This window comes from Astatotilapia calliptera, chromosome 4 (genome assembly GCF_900246225.1).
Source record: "Astatotilapia calliptera chromosome 4, fAstCal1.2, whole genome shotgun sequence".
NCBI classification, from domain to species: Eukaryota; Metazoa; Chordata; class Actinopteri; order Cichliformes; family Cichlidae; genus Astatotilapia; species Astatotilapia calliptera.
The window spans coordinates 22,364,465-22,386,248 of record NC_039305.1 but is presented as its reverse complement, the minus strand read 5'-3'; the positions used below and the strand labels follow the sequence as shown (position 1 = coordinate 22,386,248).

Genomic DNA, 21,784 nt, shown 5'->3' with positions numbered 1-21,784 from the left:
AGAAACAAAAAATACATATAATAATAATAATGAGCTCGATTGAAGCTTTTTTTCGGTCTGAAAGAGCACTACCTGGAGGCAAATATCCATCCGTTCACATTATAGAATTGGCCTGCATGATTCAAGTATTCCGACTGATATGTTTTTGGGCTAAAACAAAGTGGACATATGTGCAGAGAGAGAAACGTAACTTGTTTTCCACAGGGGAGACCCCGTTTTGTTGAATATCTTGTAAATGAGAAGGAGTCCAACTAGTGCCATTGCATTTATAGAACTACATTTGTGTCTCTATTCTGCTGATTATTGATAATTCTCTACTGACCCTTCCCCGAGCCCGTTTCACTGGCGGGCAGCTCACATGGAGTCCCCGCCCCCTGTCAGGTGATCCACTGGGAGGAAGGAGGTGATTGGAGAAGGGCTGCTGATCCTCCCTGCCTCGGTGCCACTGGGAGTCCCCCACAGGCTACTGGAATAGTTGGGCCCACCCCAGAGGGAGGAGCTGTGAAGGTCGCTGCTGTTCCACTGGTTGGGTTCAGAAGCGCGGCTTGGAAAGGGGTGAGACTGATCCATTCTGCTCTGAGAGGAGCCGAGGGTCTGCCAGCCAGAGGAGGGAGTGGCCATTGACTGCCCTTGTGCAAAGAAACGGCTGATTTCCTCCTCGCTGGCAAACTCAGCCAGAATAGTAGTGTTCCCCAAAACACACCTGTAGAAACAGAGCAGGTTAGACAAGAGTGAGACTTTTTTTTTGGGGGGGGGGGGGGGGGGGGGGGGGGGGGTTATATGCCTGGAAGAATGCATGTGTTATCTGTAAAGGGGACATCTGGCTGAGTGTCAAACAAATCTGTGATTAATCTGTCTATGACAAGTTAATTTGGCATCAACAGCCTGTTTTTATTCAAGGTCATCTGCTCTAAGAGAAGCTGAATAAATAAAAGTAAGAAGTGCCCATATTTGCGTGTGATGGTCTTACATGTGCAGGCTCTTCTGGGCCTTAGTGGCCTCATCCTTGGAGCTGTAGCATACCACAGCGTTACCATGTGGCAGGTTGAGGTGGAATGTGATCAGAGGGCCGTGCTGCATACACAGAGTCCTCAATGTAGAGCCGTCAATCTGGAAGAAGGGGAAAGAAAAGTTGAGTTAAACACGGGAAGTGATAAGAGGTGAAAAATATGTGAAAAAACATGGAAGTAATGATTGTGATAACGTTAACAGAATGAAAGTACAACTACCTGAGGTGTGAGATTTTTCAGAACGAGCCACTGGGTTCTCCCTGAGCTGCTGCTGTCACCCCAACTGGAACCTGTCAATACATACACCATAGAGTCAATCATCAGCTGGGATAGGATGCTAAAGCTGGTTTTGTGGTCAAGTTGAGGCTGCACAGGAGAGGAGCCGTGCATTTTAAAATTTATCGCAAGCTTCTCTATACAGTCTTGAAATCTTTTGAAAACAAAACAAACAAAAAAAACAACAACCCCAAAGTCTGTTCTGCTCATTTTGCAGCATGGAATTAAGGTTAAAGGGTGTGCTTCTCTTACCAGGTGTGTATCTGGACTCAGCGGTGCTCCAGCCCCCCAGCCTCAGGGCAGAGCCATCCCAGCCAGAGGAGGCAGGGCTGGGCTTCTGGCTGGTGAGGCCAGGCGGTGGTCTGGAGGGGGCCGCCACAGACAGCGCCTTGGGAGGCAGGGGGACCTTCCAAAGCTCATGAGCTAGGGAGGAGTTTGACACACTGCTGCCGGGAGACCACTTTGACTCACTGGGTCTGGCTGCAAGGCGAGAGCAGAAAAACAAAACCCGTTTAACAAAGATTTTCAAGTTTACAATAAATAAATAAATAAGGTAAAGAAAACATTTAAACTTCACTAAAGCAGAGCCAAACTACACACCTGAAGTGCTTTGTGCTGTACTGGTGAGGGAACCGCTGTGGCTGGAGGCACGAATGGATGACCAGGCACTGTTAGAAGGCATCGTGGTGTTCAGTGATGAGGATGGCCCTGGAAACATCAGCAGGAGGGGTCAGTGTGGGTCTGTGCTACCATTACAGTTATTGGGAGGGATCTGGCATGTGCGTGGCCTACCGTTGTTCCTGTCCCTGAGGTGGTCTGTGTCGCGGACGGTGTTGATGGAGAGGTTGTTGATGACACTGCCGGGGGTCACATATGGGTCAGTCTCAGGGTCAATGTTGGGGTAACCTTTCCAAGGCTCCCCGGGCCGGAACTCTGAGAACAAAAAACACAGGCAGACATCAGCAGGGTTCAACGCAAACACTTCGGGGATTCTGGTGGATTTAAAGGCGTCTGTACCTGGGGGCCAGGTGACAGTGTTTCCATGGGGCGGGGGGGAGTTGGCACGAGGTGGCCAGCCATCGCCCACCGAGCCCATTGATTGGCCGGGAGGACTCAGGGGAGAGGGGCCAGGAGAAATTAAGTCATAGAAGGAGGAGTCCTCCAGACGCAGCCCAGACGACATAGCACCTGTGGGACAAACACAAACATATAAACCATTAAAGCCAGAGTTTAAAGTATGCAGTGAGAAAAAGTGTGGGGATGCTTTAGTCACTTTAAAGACCAATATTTTTTCACTGTTTACATAGTAAACACCTCATGGATACCTCCCCCAGAAAGCCAAACAATACCACAGCATGCAGTGTGACAAACTAAATGCTTTGTCTGTACCAGGTTTGCTGGTCTGCTCCGGAGGGTCGGTAGCCCAAAGTTTCTTCAGTCTGGACTGGGGTGGCTCTTTATAGCTCACTCCACCACCACTACCACCACCAACACCCATGTCCAGGGGTACATTCAGGTTAGAATTCAAGTCTGAGAAACAGGACAGAAGAGTACATGTCAACAGATAATCAAGAACTCTCTGCATATTTTAAAAGGTAAAACTAAAATGTAATCCCCAAGATCTATCCTGCTCATGATCATCTTCTTACAAATCTGAGGTCTTAAGTGTCAAATAAAAAGTATCACCTCACTTCTCCACCCAGTCAAACTAGTTTATGATTAGGGTGCCTAATCTGTAATAACAGCAGTAGCAGTTGACTTACTTAAAGGGAAGTTGCTGAAGGATCCAAGAGTGGCAGCATCCTTCAGCATCTCAGGGGTGCTGTGGGACATGTAGTTATCCAGGTACGGCTTGAGGGGCGCGGCCGGCTTCAGCAGCGAGGGGTCCATGTGTCGTGGTGGCTGCATCGGTGATGGAGAGGAACCAATTGGACGTGTCTAAGGACACAAGGTGCACGGTTAGAGAAAGCAACCAAGGAGCTAAGACCACTGGGACAACGAGTGCAATTTAGTAGCACCCAGACACACACCTGTTCAGTCTGACGTCCCATAGGCATGGGTCTCTGGCTTTGAACCTTCTGCTGTTGCTGCTGGAGGAGAAGACGCTGCAGAGAAATAGAATAATGTAAACCCATCGTGTTGTTAATGTTACAGTTAGGAATTATGGCTCCATTTCTGTCATGTTGTTTTCATGTAAAAACTAGAAATAAAAATCTAAAGCTATACACTTCTTTTCCGCCGGTATTCACCTGTAATTGGTTGATCTGGTTGATCTGGTTTAGCTGTGACAGCTGGTTGAGAACAGCCATCTGCTGAGGGCCAAACAGAGGGTTCAGACCGCCATTGCCTCCCGGGTACTTCAACAGGGATGAAGGAACCTGAACAACAACAACAATTTGGGACTGAGTGTTGGAAAACAATCAGGAGTAACAGAGACAAGAACTCACTCTGAGTGTGACCTTTTGTGCGTTTTATTTTTATGTGGGGTACCTGAGCGGGCAGGATGGGTGGAGGCACTTGATTACGAAGACTGGGTTGAGGAGGGGGCTGGGACTGGGGGCCACCTCGGCCCTGTGCTACGGTGTTGCCGCCCAACATTGGGTTTACATTCTAATCGGGGGGGGGGGGGGGGAGACAAAACAACAAAGAAGAAAAATGTAAAACAGTGTAGAAACAACCCTGACAAACAATGAGAATGAACCACACAAGGTTAGACGCTTGTGTGCAGTCAAAACTTGCCATAAGAAAGAAAAACAAACAAAAAACCTCCCCCACCATTTGAATATCCCATGACGTCCACTAGAGGGCACACCATTACAAAAAGAGAGCTATTTTTATGGATGAGGCTCAGAGCCAACATCAGTTTCTCTGGAGCAGAGTTAAAGTGGGAATTCTCCACCACTATTACCACGGTTGTTGAATTATTCCAGGCATAAATAGAGCCCATGCTGTGGATAAACATAATTTCTAAACAGGCTAATATCGTTAAAGTTACTAATAAAGCAGCCTGCTGTCGGCATTTTCTTAACCATAACTGCCTGAAAAAGTTTGATCACCCCCCAATCATCTCTCTCTCTCTGATGTCTTAGGTTAGGACTTCATCACACAGCTGTCCCACACCATAAGCAGTACTGCGGGAGAACAGAGCATCATTAACCCCCCAGCAGTGCTCTGTGTACACTTTTCTGGTGGAAACACAGCTTTGTATTCTTTGCTGCTCAAAGGGAAGACTGCCACCGGTAGTCTTGCCCCAACCTAAAAATAATGGCAAAGCTTTGGTATTACCCATGTGAGCAGGGGAAAAATCACTGATTTAATTCTTTCTTCGCATCAAGTGAAAAATCTTCATATCAAACAGGGAATTTCTAACGTCTCAAGACAACTCTCTCTTCATTCTTCTCCACTCACCTGCCCAGCAGCCCCAGAACTAGAGTGGGAAGCAGACGGCCCAGAATTGAGACAAGAGACAGACTGAGCAGAATTGGAGGGGGAAAGGCTCATGCTTTGATTGGAGGAGAGTTCATCAGAAGCTGGGATATCGTAAGCAGAGGGTGAAAGCTGCAGAAGCAAGGCCAGGTGCACAGCAGATGGACGGTAAGCACACAGGGACAGGAAGCACACCAGCAGCAAAAGAAGCACAGAGAGGGAAGAAAAAGAAGAAAGTTAATTTTTTTTTTTCAAAACCAAAGACAAGTTGAAGGTCGAGGAAAGAATCAAATGTGTGGAAATGAAGGAAATAATTGCAGGGAGTGGACAGTGTGGGGAGCAAAAGAGGTACGAGAAGAATGAGAAGCTAAAAATAAGGACGTGATGGTAGAAACGAGATAGCAGGATGAAATAAGAGTTAATAAGAAGGAGCACACTGTGCTAAAGGAAACGCAGCAAGCCAAACTGAGCCGGAACAGTTTGTACTGACATGTGCTTGCTTCTAGTGATAATGATACAACATGATGAGGAAAGAGTGAAATAAAACACTAGTTTTAGACCAGCAAGCTGCACTGCATTAAAACCCCCACTGTGAGGCACTGTACAGCCAGAGGCACACTTCATTCTACACCTACCCCACCATAACAGCAGACTAAGACATTGCCCTTTATGAGAACCAGTTATTTACCTCAAGCCTGCATATACAGCACAGCTCCGGAAAGAATACACCTTGTACATGTAACTCCGCTCATGCTTCTCCATACCTTGTCATAGTAAGAACTGCGATCCATGGTGGAGTCCTTGTGGAGGTGGTGCCGAGACCCAGAATTCTTCCCCATAACTCCATTGAAGTCCCCAATACTGCCCATGTCCATACGCTTGTCCTGCACCATCCCGGCTCCAGTCTTAATGGAGTCATCAGGGGAGTCCCTCTGCAAGAACGAAGCCAAGAAAATGTGATTACGGAGACGGAACAGCATAAATCTTGCATTCTTTGAATCAGGGCTTATTACATTTGAAAAACCAAACACTTCAGCATGCTTTAACGTAGACATGAGTCATCTGTAGGGCTGTTCGATGTAACGATATATATCGGATGACGATATAAAAGCGTCTATTGTTTCATTTTACGCTATCGTTTGTTTCGTGGTGTCGCAAAATAAACTGTTTACGGCAATATTTTTTCATCGTTTTGATGGTCACTGTAGTGGCTCTATTCATTTAAGTTCTCTCTTTCTCTGTATTTTATATAACCACACTACGGACGGACAAGCGCCTGTTTTTATGCGTTGTGGTTAGCAACAACAACGGTAACAGCATCGCGTGTCCGCTTGTTTATGTTCCACATAAATCTTTCACAATAAAGCTCAAGATCCTGTTGAGACTTTTCAAAATAAACTGAATCATGTGAAAGAGCAGATTATTTATGGATGAGAATTAAAAAAAAGAGCCGCCAGGTGCTAAAAAATAAACCTTAAACTCAAACGTTAGAACAGGCTGTGTAATAAATAATCACAAAGAAAACAGCGGCCTTTACAACTTATGTCTAAAAATGTATAGTTTCATGCATCGGTTAAAACACTCGACTCCAGCTACATGACGCCCAGCTGGAAACACTTCCCACAAGTCGAGCTGCCCGAGATTCACAGAATTTACAGAAAATGTTACATTTTTGTGATTTATATCGTTATCGGGACGATAGAATTCTTATATCGGGATATGAGATTTTGGTCATATCGCACAGCCCTAGTCATCTGGTGGAAAACTAACTTAACGAGTGTCTCATAGTGAATAGAAAGCTTTCCTCTGTACTTACAGCTTCTGTTTTTGCTTCCGAAACACTACTTTCATTAAGAAAGTTATCAATAGCTCCGTGTGTGCTAGAGGGACACAAACACAGGGAATATTTAACTGAATGATTAATAATATTTACAGAGAAGTTCATGCTGCTGAACTGGCCGATGAAGGGTTTCATCCAGGGATCATCCTGTTTGTTGACTGGTTTGTTCATCTGAAACAGAGTGGACAGAGGGGAGCACTGTTAGGACGGCTTTAAAAACTTCTAATAAATAAAGAAGACTCCATCCCTTTATTAAATGGCCTCATTTCAAATAGAAAAAAGTGCAAAGATGAGATAAATGTACCTTAGTAGAGCTTTTATGCTTGTAGTTCCAGGTGACTTGGTCATGGGATCTGCTGTCCTGTTGATTGTTGCTCCACATGCCGATCTCCACTTCCTCTTCCTGGTCCCAGCTATTTCCCATCTCGTCACTACACCATGTGTCCATGCGCTTGGGACCTGGAGCTATCATGAAGGGAGGGAGATGTAGAAATAGATTACTAGCAAGTAAATTCACCTCTTTTCTGCCACACTTTAGTCACACCAGACTGCTTATTATCTACAGATGTTGCAATCAGATGTTTGTAGGGTTTGCTTTGTGCACATACCAGACTTATGCTGACTGCCCCATCCTGACCCAGACTCCCTGCTATCCCTGCCGTCACCCCAACTGTAGCTCTTGTCATTGGGCTTTCCCCAGGCAGACGTCCCGTTGTCCACAGTCACAGGCGGAGCAGCACTAGGCTCCCCCCATGATGCGGATTCCTTCTGTTGGGGGTATGGCTCACCCCAACCTGAAGGAACAAATGAGATGATCACTATGACGGTACAGTTTCTGTGGTTCAATCTACTTGATGTACTTAAACACTATTTAACATTTGTACAATTCCAATGTTAGGCCAGTGGGAAAGTGGGCTGCATCACATTAAAGGTGGCAAGACCCAACCTGTTTTCCAAATGTACGATAATGTTGCAATTCATATAGATTTCTCCCCACTTAGCTGAAACTGGAGACCAGAGCTTAGAGCAACACTCCCTGGGGAACCCTATATCCACTCACTTATGTAAGCAGTGTTTTTCTTCCACGCTTGTGGATATGCACGTGTCATTGCAGGACATTATACCCTTTGAAATGTAACAGAATGCATGCTCAAGAAAGGGCACGTATGAGTTCAAAAGGCTCTTGTTACAGCCGACCACCCAGGCCCGTTACTTTCTCCCTGCACAGGAGACGTTTGGGGAGATGCCAGGGATACCTCCCTGTAAAAATAGGACAGATCATGGGGTGGCCTCTGGCACTGATGTCCTGCATCTGACTTGGCTTGTTCATCACATATGCACGTATACACACACAAGAGGACAGACTGACACAAACAGGTAGATACATGTAGCCACAAACAAGCACATCACACAAATACACACAAACTGCCAATCAATAACCCCCAATCTATCACTCCATCCCTGTCCACTTGAGTGCATCAGCTGATACAAGGACTCAGAGGAAATTTTAACCAGTGTGTGTTTGCAAGTGTGTATGAATAAGCCTGAGCATCTGTTTTTGTTTGATTACACGTACATTTTGCAACACCATGAAAGTCTAATTTAGCTACATTTATTGATCATTTCCTTTAAGTGACCCAGACTTTTTACTTCACTAGGTAATAACTGAAATTAAGATGAATCAAGACCCATAAATTAATTTTCTCAATGCAGTAGCTAGGGAGAGGGTCCCACCCTTTCCAGACATCCACTTAGCGCCTCCAGTTAGCTCACTAAACCAGAAACCTTGAATAACCCTAAACAGCCCCCTCCTTTTCTCCTCCTCCGGCCCCTTCCATAGAATAGCTCTCCTACTCGTTTTAGTTTTCCCATCTCACATTGGAACCTGTCCTATTTCCAAGTCAGCAGACCATCTCCTGTGCTACTCACGGTCTCTCTAACTCTCTTTTCCTGAAACCCATCAAAAGCCTGCGTTTCTATAGCAAGCACAATTGGCGGGTGAACAAGAAGAGGAGGAGGGGGGAGGGAAGGGAAAAAAAAAGGCGAATGAGAGAAGAGAAAAATCGATGCTCTTAGCATTCCAAAGGGATGACTCAACTGGCTTTTCAAAAAGCCTTCAACACAGACAACACTGTAGGGAAAATGGGAGGGAATGACTGTACGTGTTTGGTCTCCAGCCATGCTTCTGTGTAAATTGGTGTATGCCTTTGTATATATTTGTGAGCGCGTGTATTTACACTGGTTTTGCTTGCACTTTCTCAACCCTTTTAGGACTTCTTCTATCCATCTTAATGAGAGTCTGGGTTAGCCTTGTTCCTCTCTTACAGACTCCATGACGAGGTTTGCACTTCTACCATTTTAAATACTGCCCCAGGCTCCTGACGTAGGTGTTAAATCACATTAATATATTTTTTTAAAAACTCAAAGACAATCTGTGCAAGAATTTGCACATTTTGATGATAAGTTTCCACTCTGGCTAAAATAAAGTGGAATATGTGATTAATAATATATGCTGTAACCTGGCAAACCACATTTTTGTGTGAATAGACGACACAATGAAAAAGTGCGAGTCTGTGGTGTACCGATGTTTCCACCTGTTTTAATGTTGTCTGGGCACGTGCATGCATTCTTCTATGCACAGTCCTTTCCTGTTCTCACAGTCAGGAATGTAAAAGCCACAACTGTGCGTGAGTATTCATATGGTGTGCAAACATTATCCAACCTACCAGAACCGGAGCTTTTGTCCTGGTTAACATGCTGCATTGACATGTGGGTTGGGTGGGACTGGTGCTGAGGGGAGGGGCCCACAGCTTCCTGGTCTGGTTGACCAGTCCTGTTCCACATGTTGACAGACCCACCGCTGTATTTGCCTAGGAGGGAAAATAAATACAATTTTATCAGCTGCATTTATTATTTTATTTTTTTAAGTGGAAACAAAGCTAAAGTCTCCGTTTCAACTTGTGTCAAAAGTGCAGACTTGAAACTATAAATCAGTTTAAATTGTGCTGACAGACCAAGTAAAACCAGACTTGCGGCAAATAATTCCCATGGCAACAACATGGCATTTGGTTGTTTAGGAAGAAGAGAAAGGTGTGGGAGCAAAAGAGCCATATCGATTTCGAGTGTTGAAATGTGAGATTTGTGACATTTTGAGTGTTTGGAGTGTACAGTTAGTGTGCATGTTCTGTGCTTGGTGTGTAGTCTACTTGTTTGATTTTGTTGTGCGTCAAAACAATGAGGCGACTACTAAATGTCACAGATGCTTGCCAAAAAGCCACCAAAGGCAGATTGAAGATAAGACACACCCTGGAACTGGATGGGAAATGTTTCTTTTGGAGTGGCACAAATAACTTGTGTGGCATGTTTTTTTTTGACACCTGGTTGTTTTGTAAATAGTTGTACACAACAACAAATGCCTGAGACACTGCCTGCAATTTAATGCAAATAGTTGCATTGAATTTTGTTATTTGCAAAATTTGTACACAAGTTGTTGAAATTTACTGTTTATATTTGAATTTCAAGTCATAAAAACAGATAAACATGCTTATGGTTATTACAGTAAAAAACAAACAAACAACTTTCTTACTTGGATTTTGTGTTTTTACTTGAGCTTTTAGGTCCAGGTTAGGATAGTGTCAAAAACAGAAAAACTACAGTTAGATGTGAGGTTTGATGAAAAGACTGATCACAAACAAGAGAAGTTAAACACTTTTAAAAGGTGAAATATAAATCTAAAAATCAAAAGTAATTAGTCATCAATTATAGCCTTGAACCCAGCGGGTTGGGCAAACTTGCTGTAAAGTGAGTGTCTACCTGGGTCTCCCCAAGCTGCAGTTCCATCATCGATCTCCATTTTTCGGCGGATGGACTCTGGAGAAGGCTCTTCCCACCCAGTCGACACTTCCTCCTTCTGACCTACTGTGGGCATGGGGCCTCCCAGCCAGCCTGTGATACGAATAAATGAGTGAGTAATCAACTTCTGGTCCTCCCACTGAAAAGTCTTTTCTAAACAGCGTCAAGTCTCTTCCAAAGTTAGCATTAGATGCGATAACTACCTGTGGGCTTGTTTTGACCTTGACTGCCTCTGGACATGTTGGATTCAGGACCTTTTCCCCACTCGTTAGAGGGCTTAGGATTGGGCTCACCCCAGTTCTGGGCTCCAGTGTTGTTCTTCGATGGCTCAGCCCAGCCCTGAGTGGTACTCTGAGGTTTGGGTTTGAGGACTGGCTCTCCCCAGGTGGAGCCTGGATTTGGAGTGCTCCCGTCTGGAGTATTTGATCCACCGCTCCCCACCCAGGTGTTACTGCTGCTGGTGTTGGTACGGCTCGGCTCGCTCCAACATCCAGAACCAGACCGGTCACTGTCGCTATCCCAACCTACTGAGCCTGCGCCTTTTTGGGGCTCTCCCCAGTGGCTGTTGGAGCTTGGTCTGGTGGTTTCTCCACTGGCACCCCAGGTGTCACTTACATTTGCACTGCTGGAACCCCAGCCCTGCTGTGGTTTGGAGGTATTACTCCAGGTACTGGATCTAAAACAAAAACATGGGTTTACCTGAAGCCTTTAAAAATATGCCAAGCTTTGAAGCTCCCTCGCTCTCTTTCTTGTATATTTATTTAATTTGATCAATTACCTGTCATCTTTGTTAATGTTGTTGCTCCAGGTGTTGCTGCTGCTGTTATTACCCTTGCAGCTGGCTCCATCATCCCAGCCGCTATGCCCAGCTCCTCCATTCAGTGGGCTTTTGCTGTCCCAGCCAGAAGTTGGTTTCTGCTCTCCCCAGCCAGAACTTCCTGTATCTATGCCTGAGCTGCCTGGCCCACCACCCCAGCCTGCAAATACAGGAAAGATGCATCACTTTCTGTCCTTGTACTATCTAATTTTATTCTTAATAAGATTTATTTATTTATTTATTTTTATTTAAAAAATTCATGCAAATTACCTCCAGATGTCTGGGAGGGAGCTGCCGGTGTCGTTTTGCCCCAGCCGGAGCTTCCACTGCTAAGCTTTCTTTCATCTCCCCTGGTGCCCTGGTTCTGATTGTTATTTGGAGAATTGACATCCCAGGCAGTGTTCTGCCGTATGGGCGTCTGTCCCCATCCAGTGTTGGACAGGACCCTCGGGTCCACTTCAGCCCGGACCAGAAGTGATAGTACTGATGCAGGATTGGGACTTTTTCTGCTCCTTCCCCCCTTTGTCTGGATGCTCTCTCTGTCTGAGCTAGAACGGCCTCCGGAGCTCTCACCGCTTCCCTCGCTTCCCCCAGAGCGACCCCAGCCTCCTGTGACACTCCCCAAGCCATGGCTTCCACTGCCTCCCACTGCTCCTCCCATTCCCATGGCGTCATCCTCCAGGCTTTTCCAGCCATTGTTAGAAGAGCTTCCTTTGTGACTTCCAGCATCTGAAGGGTTGTTACTAGGCGTTGTGGAAGACGACGATGAGGACAAGGACGCACTGCTCCCCCAGGGGCGAGGTATTGCTGCTGGGGGCCCCATCGTCGTTTGGTTTCCATTTCCTGCTGTTTGGCCTGTAGAGCCAAGGATTTGATTTGAGCCAATGCCACAGGACAAGTTGCTCTGAGGCTGGTTTGGGGTGTTGGAGGGCCCCTGGTCCCAGCGTGGGGCCCCAGTGTTATTGTGGTTATTATTACTCTTATAAGCAGCAGTAGAGGGGATTTGGGGGTTCACAGTGTCTGCATTTGGGGGGCCCTTGTCTACAGGGTAGGTAGCTGCGCCCCAAGGCGTACCGAATGCCCCACTGCCCCCCAGTTCTCCTTGGGGGTGCTGGGGTGCTGACGAGGGGTTTCCATTGGCCAGCGGACCCCCGGTCCCTCCTCCAATGGAACCCCAAGAACAATCCCCGCTGAGTTGGGGTGAGGCGGTAGAGTTTGGTGGACTAGAGGTCATTGTGGCATTAGTAGTAGTAGTAGTAGTATTCATTGTGATAGTGTTATTTGGTCCATTGGATTCAGTGTTAAGGTTGGTAGGCTTTAGGCCACCATTTCCACTGTTGCTGCTTAATGTACCATTATTCACCTCGGTGTCTTGCATCATACTGCTGTTGTCTGGAGCTGCCATGCCGCCCCAGCCCAGCAAGGGGGCCTGCTGGGGAGCCATACCTAGTTTGGAACCTATCCCCTGAGCCTGTGGAGGCCGTTGGCCCTGGGATGCTGGATTTGGGATTGAATTTTGTGGCCAGGCACCATGGTTGGCATTTGGGTTTAAAGTGTTTGGGTTTAACCCTCCATTGATGCAGGGGGTGCTTCCGCCAGTGGGGATCACATTGCTGCCTGAAGGGGTGCCCCATACACCACCGTTATTGACAAGCTTGTTGTTGTGGTTGCTCATGTTATTGCTGCCAATACTGTTGGACCCAGCCATGGAGTAGTGTGAGGGCTCAGACATGTTATTTCCATTATTTGCACTGCTGATGGTTTCCATACCTGCGCCAACCACCTGATGACTGTTGCCATTGCCATCTCCGTTCATTGAAACGCTGACCATCATGGCAGCATTCCCCAAAGAAGAGGTGGGGGAAGAAGTTGCAGATGACGAAGAAGCATTTGCTGACATCATCATCACTGTTGTAGCAGCAAGATTCCTCTCTGAGCCGATTGAGGAACTAGAGTCTGCGTCCATGCATTCTGATGCCGACTCAGGGTCTGATCCTGATCCACAGCCAGAAGAGGAAGAAGAGGATGAGCAAGAAAAAGATGAGGGAGGCCAGACGGAAGAGCTGGTTGAAGAAGGGTTATTGGGGGTGTCGGTGCTTCCGTCTACTAGGGCTTTGCCCCAGTTGCTGTTGCCGTCACTGCTGCAGGGAGAGCCAGACGACCAGGGGGGAGGCTCATACTGCGAATCCAAGCCAGGATGATCCAGACCTGGTGAGAGATTGGAAACAGAAGATATTGTTTGAACACGGAAAAAATAAAGTTAAAAACACAACATTAGTAACATTTACCAAATTTAAAAAACTGAGGATAATTAAATCCCTCAAAGTTGCCTATATATATATATATATATATATTTTATTTATTTTAATTTCCCTCCAAGCTTCAGCTGCCCTACTGTTCTGGATGTGCTCACTGCCAGGGCTGAGCTTGGACACAGCTGCCACCATTTTGTAACCACAGCAGGACCCAAAAGCGTGCCAAAGCAATAAAACTTGGATTCAGTGAGGTGGAGGATGAGCATCAGCAGGAGAGAAGTGATGGAGGGAATAGGGGAGACGGCAACAAAGTGTGAAAAAAGGAAATACGGAGGAAGAAAGAGGGGAGCAGTTGGCAAAGGAAATGAAGTGGTGGCAACTTAAATTATTCAGACTTTTAAACCCTTTTCTCACCCAAAATATAATAAAAAAATAAAATTAGACCTGGCATGTTTCTAAAATTAGACTGCATAGAACAATGCGATACAGGTTTCTGTACAAACACCCATTGAGTCTCAGATGTGAGTGGAAAAGCAACAGAAAGTAACTTTACTGTGCAAAGAAGTATCAAAGGAAAATTTTATTTAGACAGCCACAACCAGGCTACCACAGACTACGGCTACGTACCAGGCTACGGCATCGGCTCAACAAGGCACCGTTTTACAATCTGAATCAGAGCTTACAACATTCTTCATTTAAAACAGCAGCTGCCCTTTTCTAGCCATGTTTCTTCACCAGATGCCTGAACCTAACCTGGTAACGTGCGAGTCTCTTTAACCAAACGGCTGCCCACTTGGTCCCAACTTAAAAGTCTCTCACACATAAAATGGTTGCCAGCTCTCGCTGCTTATCGCATTTGCTTGCCAAGTCTTCTTTTCCACCCTTTGACACCCACTTTCTCTCTCATTCATCTCTCTCTGTCTCTCGTATGTCAGAAATAAAATTATCAGCCAAGGTCAAGTCAGACTGAGTCTAACTCATCTGATGACTGCTCAGAGACTAAAGAAGGTACTTGAAGGAGGACTGAATTGCAGAAGACAGAGTATCAAAGAAGACCATGTGTAGTCACCTGTTTGATTAGGGGAGTGGCTGACGGAATCCCGAATGGGAGCCATGCCTGGAAACAGAGGAAAGACTGTCAAAAAGGCTGAGGGGCAGAAAACAGAGCAGAGAAAATGTTAGAAACAGTCATGGCAAAAAAAGGAAAAAAAGAAAAGAGACAAGCAAAGACAAAAGAAAACGAGAGCGTGAAAGTAAGAGCTTAAAGTAAGACAAGTGCAGAGGGTTTAGTGGTGAGATGCTGTTTTCTGAATCTAAGTTAGCAGGTAAAGGTGGTTATCCAGCTCAAAGGAATTAAAAACCCAATTAAAACTCCCCATTCGGCATCTTAACAAAGATAAGCAATTTTTTTTTATAAAATAATACTCAGGATCTTTTCCTTTTAGCGCTGGTAACAGAATGACTGCCGACCTCTAAGTAGCAACAAATAATCTTATAACATACATTTTTGTTGGATTATAACCATTTTTTAGAAATGAACCATCATTTTGGATGCAGATGAGGACAGCTGCCACTGTGAATCAATTATAGCCTCATACAAATTTCACAAATCCTCACTTTGGCAGAACAAGAGCTAAGACATCAGGAGCTATGAGCGAGAACATACCTACATGTTAATGTTCAGTGCCATTTAAATATAACAGCATAATCGTTTTCTTGCTTTATTTAAAAGACAATGTTCTTGTGTGTTAAGCAAGTGACATCTGTTCCCTTTTCCTTCTCTTCACAGGTTACCTATAAGTGCCGCTGGTGGCTGTGACACCTGGCTGGGCAGGAGGGCGTCCCCGGGCTGACTGGAGAACAGGTGACCTCTGGATCCCAGGTCGAAACAGGGGAGGTCAAACGTCAGAGCTCAGAGAGCACAGCCTCAAGGGTCTGAGGTGAAGAGGCAGGGCTTGTCAGAGCGGGCAGCAGGCTGATCAGCCCCCCTTGGCATCGCTGAGGACTGTACGTGTGCGTGTATGCTATGTGTGGGGAGGGGAAAAGGGGGGAGGTTGAGTAGAATAAGGACTCTGTCTTGACTTGGTATGCTCTGGCACTGCAGGAATAGAAAGAGAGAAGAGGAGAGAGAAAAATGTGTGAATGCTACAGGATATATCCATTTTAAATCATTTCAAAAAGACTGTCAGCAACTGGTAGGGATGGGAACCGATTATCAATATATTGATATGATAAATTAGTCATTCAGATTTTATATCGATATCTATTTTTGATTGCCATTGGATTCTCATTGGCTCTTTTTGAGAGTAACCACCATTGCAAAGCAGCAATAAAGAAATTCATGCACGTTATTTGCATGTTGTGGGTCAAATGTTTGTGCATGTTTGTTGAGCTACTTCTTTTTGTGATCAGTGATGGAGTCATTACTCAAAAGTAATTTTTACACATATTACACAGAACACTTTTCTTGAAAGTAAAAAGTTTTTTTTATTTATTTACTCCCAGACAAAAGCAATTAGTTACACTACTCGTTACATTACTTTCACGTTACTCTGTAAAATTACTGAAACACATCATCTCATATTCACCATTTAACAATATAAACCTGAGGCTCCAACCCCCCACATACACCAACAAAAATCCTTGAAGACACATCTCTAAGGCTACGTTCACACTGCAGGTGAAAGCACATCAAATCCGATTTTTTTGACCCTATGCGACCCATATCCGATCATGCTATGACAGTGTGAACGGCGCAAATCCGATATTTTCAAATCCGATCTGGGTCACTTTCGTATGTGGTACTGAATCCGATACATATCCGATGTTTTAGAAAGCGACTGCTGTTTGAACGGTCAAGTCGCATTAAATCCGCCTTTTACGTCACCGACACAAGACTGAAGCCAATTATCAGCGCCCGAGAAGACATTGCGAACGCTTCCTAGCCATCCAGTGTAGATGTCAGTGAAACTGTTGGGAAGACAACGTGAACATTTTATTTGTACTGTATAATCTGCAGATTCTGACAGAAATCTGCAGCTATCCTTTGAAGCACCGCTCCTCTCTTAAACAGCAATAAGGATCATTATTAGGTTATTTACATTATTATGTAAATAACAAAATAACTTAAAGCAATAATTGGGAAACGTAAAGTCCGAAGTCTTTATATTAACGGCCATCAGTCAAACAATACTGTTTGTTCTTGGTCTAAACAGAGCGCGCTGTGTGTGACATCTTCTTTTGCGCATGCGGGCCGCTTTGAGCGTTCACACTAGAGCGCGTTTGCTGTCGCATTTTATTTGTAGTGTGAACGAGGAGACAAAAAAATCGGATTTGATCAAAAAATCGGAATTGAGCATTAAGACCTGCAGTGTGAACGTAGCCTAAGACCTTTCTCTGGGTTTTTGGCTAGCTTAGTGTTAGCATGCTTGGCAGATGCTTACAAAGAACTAAACTTGTGTTAGCAGCATAATGCGGTCGTTTCTGTCCGGGATGCAGTTTTCCACTCCATCATTTATCTTGTCCTGTTGTGCAATAAAAATAAGTGTCCGTATCTCTAGACTGCATCGCTATTTTCTGGGAACCGGTTTTCTACAAGAACCTGTTCTCGATTCCCATGCCTACCAACCACTAAACCACAACATGCTTAAGGCACATGATAACTACCAGAAATCCACTGCTCCTACAGTCAAAGCCTCAAGAGGTATCGTTTTGGTCAAGCACAGCTGTAAAGGAAACATGGTGGCTACCACTTTCCCTGAGCCACTGTATTTACTTAAGGGATTGAATGAAGACTACTTTGTTTGGATTCTGTGTCACTAACATATGAAGATGGCATTATCCTTTCTCCTGTCGAGAGACTATGGAGCAGGTGGAGTCAGCCAGGTTAGTCAGAAATCCACTAGCAATAAGCAGACACAGACACACACACACACCTTCTCTTGGTGAAGGGCGGGGTAGGGTGAACATCTACAGGGAAGACTAGATTAGGGTTATACAACGAGCTTAAAGCAGCTCTGCACTAGGACACCAAGGCAAGGAAAACCTCTTACCTCGAGCAAAGCAAAAGGACGAGTAAAGGGACAAATGCAACACTATACATTGAGATATGGGGATACAAATAAAGCCACAAATCAACAAAGGGGAGAGTGACATAGGCAACCTTCATTGAAAAAGGCCCAGTGCATTTGACAGGAATAAGTAAAGTGTTTGTGCGAGTCTCCTGACCTTTTTCTTGGTGCAGGATAGAGTGCGTTAGCTTTCTGCCTGCTGCAAGCAGTATACAGGTCTATTTATAAATCTCCAGTTCAAATAGCAACCAGTCTGTTCACAAGCCAACATGATAAAAGAACAAACAAACCCATGTGTGCACACGAGCAAATGCGCTGGCAAAATTGAAGCAATGGAAATACGTTTTTACAATTTAAGTATTCACTGGCAGCTGGGGTGCTTTTTGTGGCGAGAATAACTTCAAATAAGATGCATCCTACAGCAATTCACACCAGGAAAAAGATTCAACCAGACCAGCAACCAGTGTTCTGAGACAACACGCTGACCAGAAACACTTAGAGGCTTAATCCCACCTTTATTAACTCTCAGCTCACTAGTTTAAACTGGGCACACAGCCAGCATCTAGACATACACCCTGCCAGAAGCTGCTTAAGCACCCTCTGGAACCAATCAAAAACACATACAACAATGATATCATGATTACTAAAACTCTTTCCCTTCTCCTTTCCCAGGAAAGTGACACAAAAATATTTTAAAGAGAGAGCGCTATCCAAAAGAGAGAACAAAGTTAAACAAAACAAGACAGAGCAGAAATACAGAGCCTTTACTGTGGAATAGACCTGCTCCCTCCGGCAGCCACGGCACTCAAAGTGCAAGATCCTTCCAGCAAACTGAGCTGTTTACTTCCCAGAGTCTTGGCTCAACCTTCCTACATGGAAAGACCTCTGTCAACTCCGAAGCATCTGCTTCAAAGCAGGTATGCAGGGAAAACCGCTTATATCCTTATAAGGCAGTGAAATCCAAATTAATGACATTGAACATCACTAACTGAGCTACTAGAACAATATTTTATCTATTTATCCATTTATAAATATATTTATATATAAATTACTCAACTTTTCATCAGATTATCCACAGTGTTGTTCATGTGTGCCAACATGTGCCCAGCTTTTGGTGTCCACACACGCTTAGATATACTCTGACAAAGCCTACCTACTTATCTGTGTAAGGTATGAAAGCACTTTGTGTTTTTCTGAAATGCACCTCGCCATTTTCTTTGAGACAGCTCACACAGTTTTGAAATCAGCTACATTGTTGAGGCGAATAGCTGCAATGACTAATGTTGTATAAATTCTCAAGATAACATAATGTAACCAGATGAATGTATAAAAGACGCCCGAAGCTTCCACATGTGAAAAGCGGCTCAACCTTTCATTCTTTTTTAAGGTCACCAGGGGGCGATGCCAGAGATTGCAAAATAACTCCCAGCGCTATAGAAGTTTATAGAAGAAACAAGGTTTCTAATGCCTGAATTATCCTTCAGCGGAAAATCTACTTCATAATCCGGAATTTAACCGGAAGCATCTTAACCCTCCACATAAAATCATAAGGACTTCCCGAGAAATGCAACTGTACTTCAGGTCAGCGCAGTTCGCAACGACCGATTGGTGTGGAAATTTACAGCTTAAGATTGAGAGGGGTGTCCAGATACATCATATATCACAGCGTCGATTTCCTACTAAAGCATAATTCAGGCATAACTCTACCTATATAAAAACTGTTCTATAGTATTTTTACAGGAAGGAGGATTACCTGGTGTATGTTTGTGAATCCGCACGCTGACCTGCTAATTTAGCAGTTAAACTTAGTTGGTTCCAGTTACAAATAATTACTGGGAGAAACTGGTGAGGCGCCTTTACTATTGTGTAATACTTTCTGACTTTACATCTAAAAGATCTGTAGATGAATATATGCATGCCTCTAAATCCAAACCCTTTAATGCCAAGTAATTTTCTAAACTTGCAGTTTTCACTTATTAAAATGGCCTTTTCCCAATGTACCCAGTTTTATTTTTACTGGAAAAAACAAAACGTCAGCATCACCAAGGTGTATAAGCTTTGTTACTGCTGCTGCTCAGAACATCAAGTACAGTTTGTTCCTATTTGCTTCCATTTGAGTAAGGCTTTTGTAGGGGCCCCTGGAGTTGGCATCAACTTAAGTGCTGCTATCACCTTACAGACAGAAAGTTAAGAGGGGAGGAGAGTTTAGGGACAAGATACAGGATTAGAAGGAACTGAATAATACAATGAAAACCTTTTTTTCCCCTCAACGGTAAGGAGGAGAAAACAAAAGACAAGAGAAGTGAAATTTGAGAGGCAGAGACCTGTCACTGAGGCTGATGGGCCAGGAATGCAGCTGCAGCTTCTAACATGTATAAGTAACTTCCTCAATTCAGCGGCACATGAATCGAGCACAGTGAACACATTTGCTGCTTCACAGACAGAGTCAAATTAAACAATGTGAAAGAGACAATGAGGCCTTGAATGGAGAAGATCAGCAAAATTTACCAATTAATGCAAATACATTTAAAACATGAAGGAGAAGGGGATTAAAGCCAAGGGACATCTGAATATTTAAAAGCCTGCTTTTGTTCTTTTTTTTTTCCCTTTAAAAAAAAAAAAAAAAAAAAAAAAAAGCAACACATGGTAATGAATCTGATGCTATTCGAAAGTCTTCTGTTTAATCCCAAATTGTTAAACTGCAGATGGGATAGTATAAATCTAAAACTAATAAAAAAAGTTTTCCTGTAACATGTAAAACGTTTAACTGGTTGTGAAATTCTGGAAGACCTAAACGTTAAGTCACCGCCAAAGTTCTGCATTTTCTGACATGTTAGAGACGTTTATTAGCCTGAACGCATAGTTTTTTTAGATGACTGCTCTGCGTTTAATTTGACTCTTGAGCGACTGTCAGCTCAACATTTCTTTTAACTAAAGGCCCTCTTCATGTGTCCTGCTGTTGCTATGCAACTGCAAATCTATTTGAAGCATGGTGCTTTGCTGCCAAAAGCGGACACATTTTTTAAACATCATCTGTATCCCAGTAAAGCACAACAGGCCCTCAGAAATAAAGATATTAATAGTTCCACTAAGAGGGTGGCGGGAGAGATACACACAGGTAGATATACATTGCAGGATGGATTCAACTATATAGCTTTGTCTAGTGTTAATAACTTGAGATGCACTAAAGGCTTTACTTAAGCAATTCTGCCAGTGTATATCATTAGCTCATTAGGGCTGCCACGATTAGTCGACTAGTCACGATTATGTCGACTATTAAAATCGTCGACGACTAATTTAATAGTCGACGCATCGTTTGAAGCTTTGTAAGATCACAAAGGACGCAGGAATGAGTAGCAGGATTTAAGAGTGTAATAACGGACTGAAACAGAAGATGGCAGCACTGCATGTACAAGGATGCCAACTGCCGTTAAACCCCGAAGAAGAAGAAGCTGTGTCCCAGAATTCATAGCGCAGCCCAGCGCAGTTGTCAACAATGGCGGCAGCTAGTAGTTTTAACTTTACTCTTATTATTCTTTCTGGGTCACAAAATAAACGTTTAACATATTTTCAGGCGAGAATGTAGCTGTGTAAACCTCAAATATCTGCTCAGTTTATCAAGACACCACATATTTTCAAAAGCGCTCCGACGTTTTCGGAGACGTCTGTTACCCACTAGCTCGTTAGCTAGGCGGGGGCTAGGTCACTAGAGCCGTGAGAACACCGGACTCCCGGCAAATCGTTTTCAAACCCACCGCCGTCTTTCGCTAGTCAGGTTAAACATATATATAAGTCACTTAGATAACTTAAAAATGTTATTGTTTGGCTTTCTTTAGTATTTTATTTGTTCCTGAGTAAATCGGTTTGGCTGAGATTAAAGTTATAGTTTTTGCACAGCTAAAACTGTCAAGCAGACAGCTGATTATCAGAAGTGTGAGACGCTGGAGAATATACTCCGGTGTCCTGTTATATTTTAGAAAGCAAGGAGTTTATTAAACTTCACCGAAACAATCTGCAAATTTCATTAAAAATTAATAAACTACCATCTTGTCTTTATTTTTAGTTAGCACAAACACTTCAAGCTGTAAGCTAATGATAGTTATATAAGACCAGATGCTGCTGGTGCAATAAGCTGTACGCTGTACGTCCAATGGATGATGATCTGATTAGTCGACTAATCGCAAAAATAATCGGTGACTAGTCGACTATCAAAATAATCGTTTGTGGCAGCCCTATAG

General features: G+C 44.1%; 1 protein-coding gene across 4 annotated transcripts in view; it reads right to left on the bottom strand.

The window, feature by feature from the left end:
• The window catches only part of LOC113021066 (trinucleotide repeat containing adaptor 6A), a 35,025-nt gene continuing 13,241 nt past the window's right edge, over nucleotides 1–21,784 (bottom strand). For 2 of the 4 annotated variants that reach the window (XM_026165489.1, XM_026165490.1), the window contains exons 4-28: nucleotides 15,271–15,574; nucleotides 14,546–14,593; nucleotides 11,492–13,429; nucleotides 11,183–11,381; nucleotides 10,608–11,080; nucleotides 10,366–10,497; nucleotides 10,139–10,162; nucleotides 9,279–9,422; nucleotides 7,161–7,346; nucleotides 6,857–7,017; nucleotides 6,646–6,723; nucleotides 5,477–5,644; nucleotides 4,695–4,844; nucleotides 3,777–3,896; nucleotides 3,536–3,664; nucleotides 3,317–3,391; nucleotides 3,050–3,224; nucleotides 2,676–2,816; nucleotides 2,304–2,474; nucleotides 2,079–2,219; nucleotides 1,887–1,994; nucleotides 1,539–1,766; nucleotides 1,230–1,300; nucleotides 971–1,110; nucleotides 1–703 (exon numbers count right to left, since the gene is read on the bottom strand). In XM_026165489.1, coding sequence (XP_026021274.1) covers nucleotides 355–703; nucleotides 971–1,110; nucleotides 1,230–1,300; nucleotides 1,539–1,766; nucleotides 1,887–1,994; nucleotides 2,079–2,219; nucleotides 2,304–2,474; nucleotides 2,676–2,816; nucleotides 3,050–3,224; nucleotides 3,317–3,391; nucleotides 3,536–3,664; nucleotides 3,777–3,896; nucleotides 4,695–4,844; nucleotides 5,477–5,644; nucleotides 6,646–6,723; nucleotides 6,857–7,017; nucleotides 7,161–7,346; nucleotides 9,279–9,422; nucleotides 10,139–10,162; nucleotides 10,366–10,497; nucleotides 10,608–11,080; nucleotides 11,183–11,381; nucleotides 11,492–13,429; nucleotides 14,546–14,591 — 5,547 coding nt within the window. In that variant the 5' untranslated portion in view covers nucleotides 14,592–14,593; nucleotides 15,271–15,574 and the 3' untranslated portion in view covers nucleotides 1–354. The remainder of the gene's footprint in view (nucleotides 704–970; nucleotides 1,111–1,229; nucleotides 1,301–1,538; nucleotides 1,767–1,886; nucleotides 1,995–2,078; nucleotides 2,220–2,303; nucleotides 2,475–2,675; nucleotides 2,817–3,049; nucleotides 3,225–3,316; nucleotides 3,392–3,535; nucleotides 3,665–3,776; nucleotides 3,897–4,694; nucleotides 4,845–5,476; nucleotides 5,645–6,645; nucleotides 6,724–6,856; nucleotides 7,018–7,160; nucleotides 7,347–9,278; nucleotides 9,423–10,138; nucleotides 10,163–10,365; nucleotides 10,498–10,607; nucleotides 11,081–11,182; nucleotides 11,382–11,491; nucleotides 13,430–14,545; nucleotides 14,594–15,270; nucleotides 15,575–21,784) is intronic. The other 2 variants (XM_026165492.1, XM_026165491.1) reach the window with 2 other exon arrangements.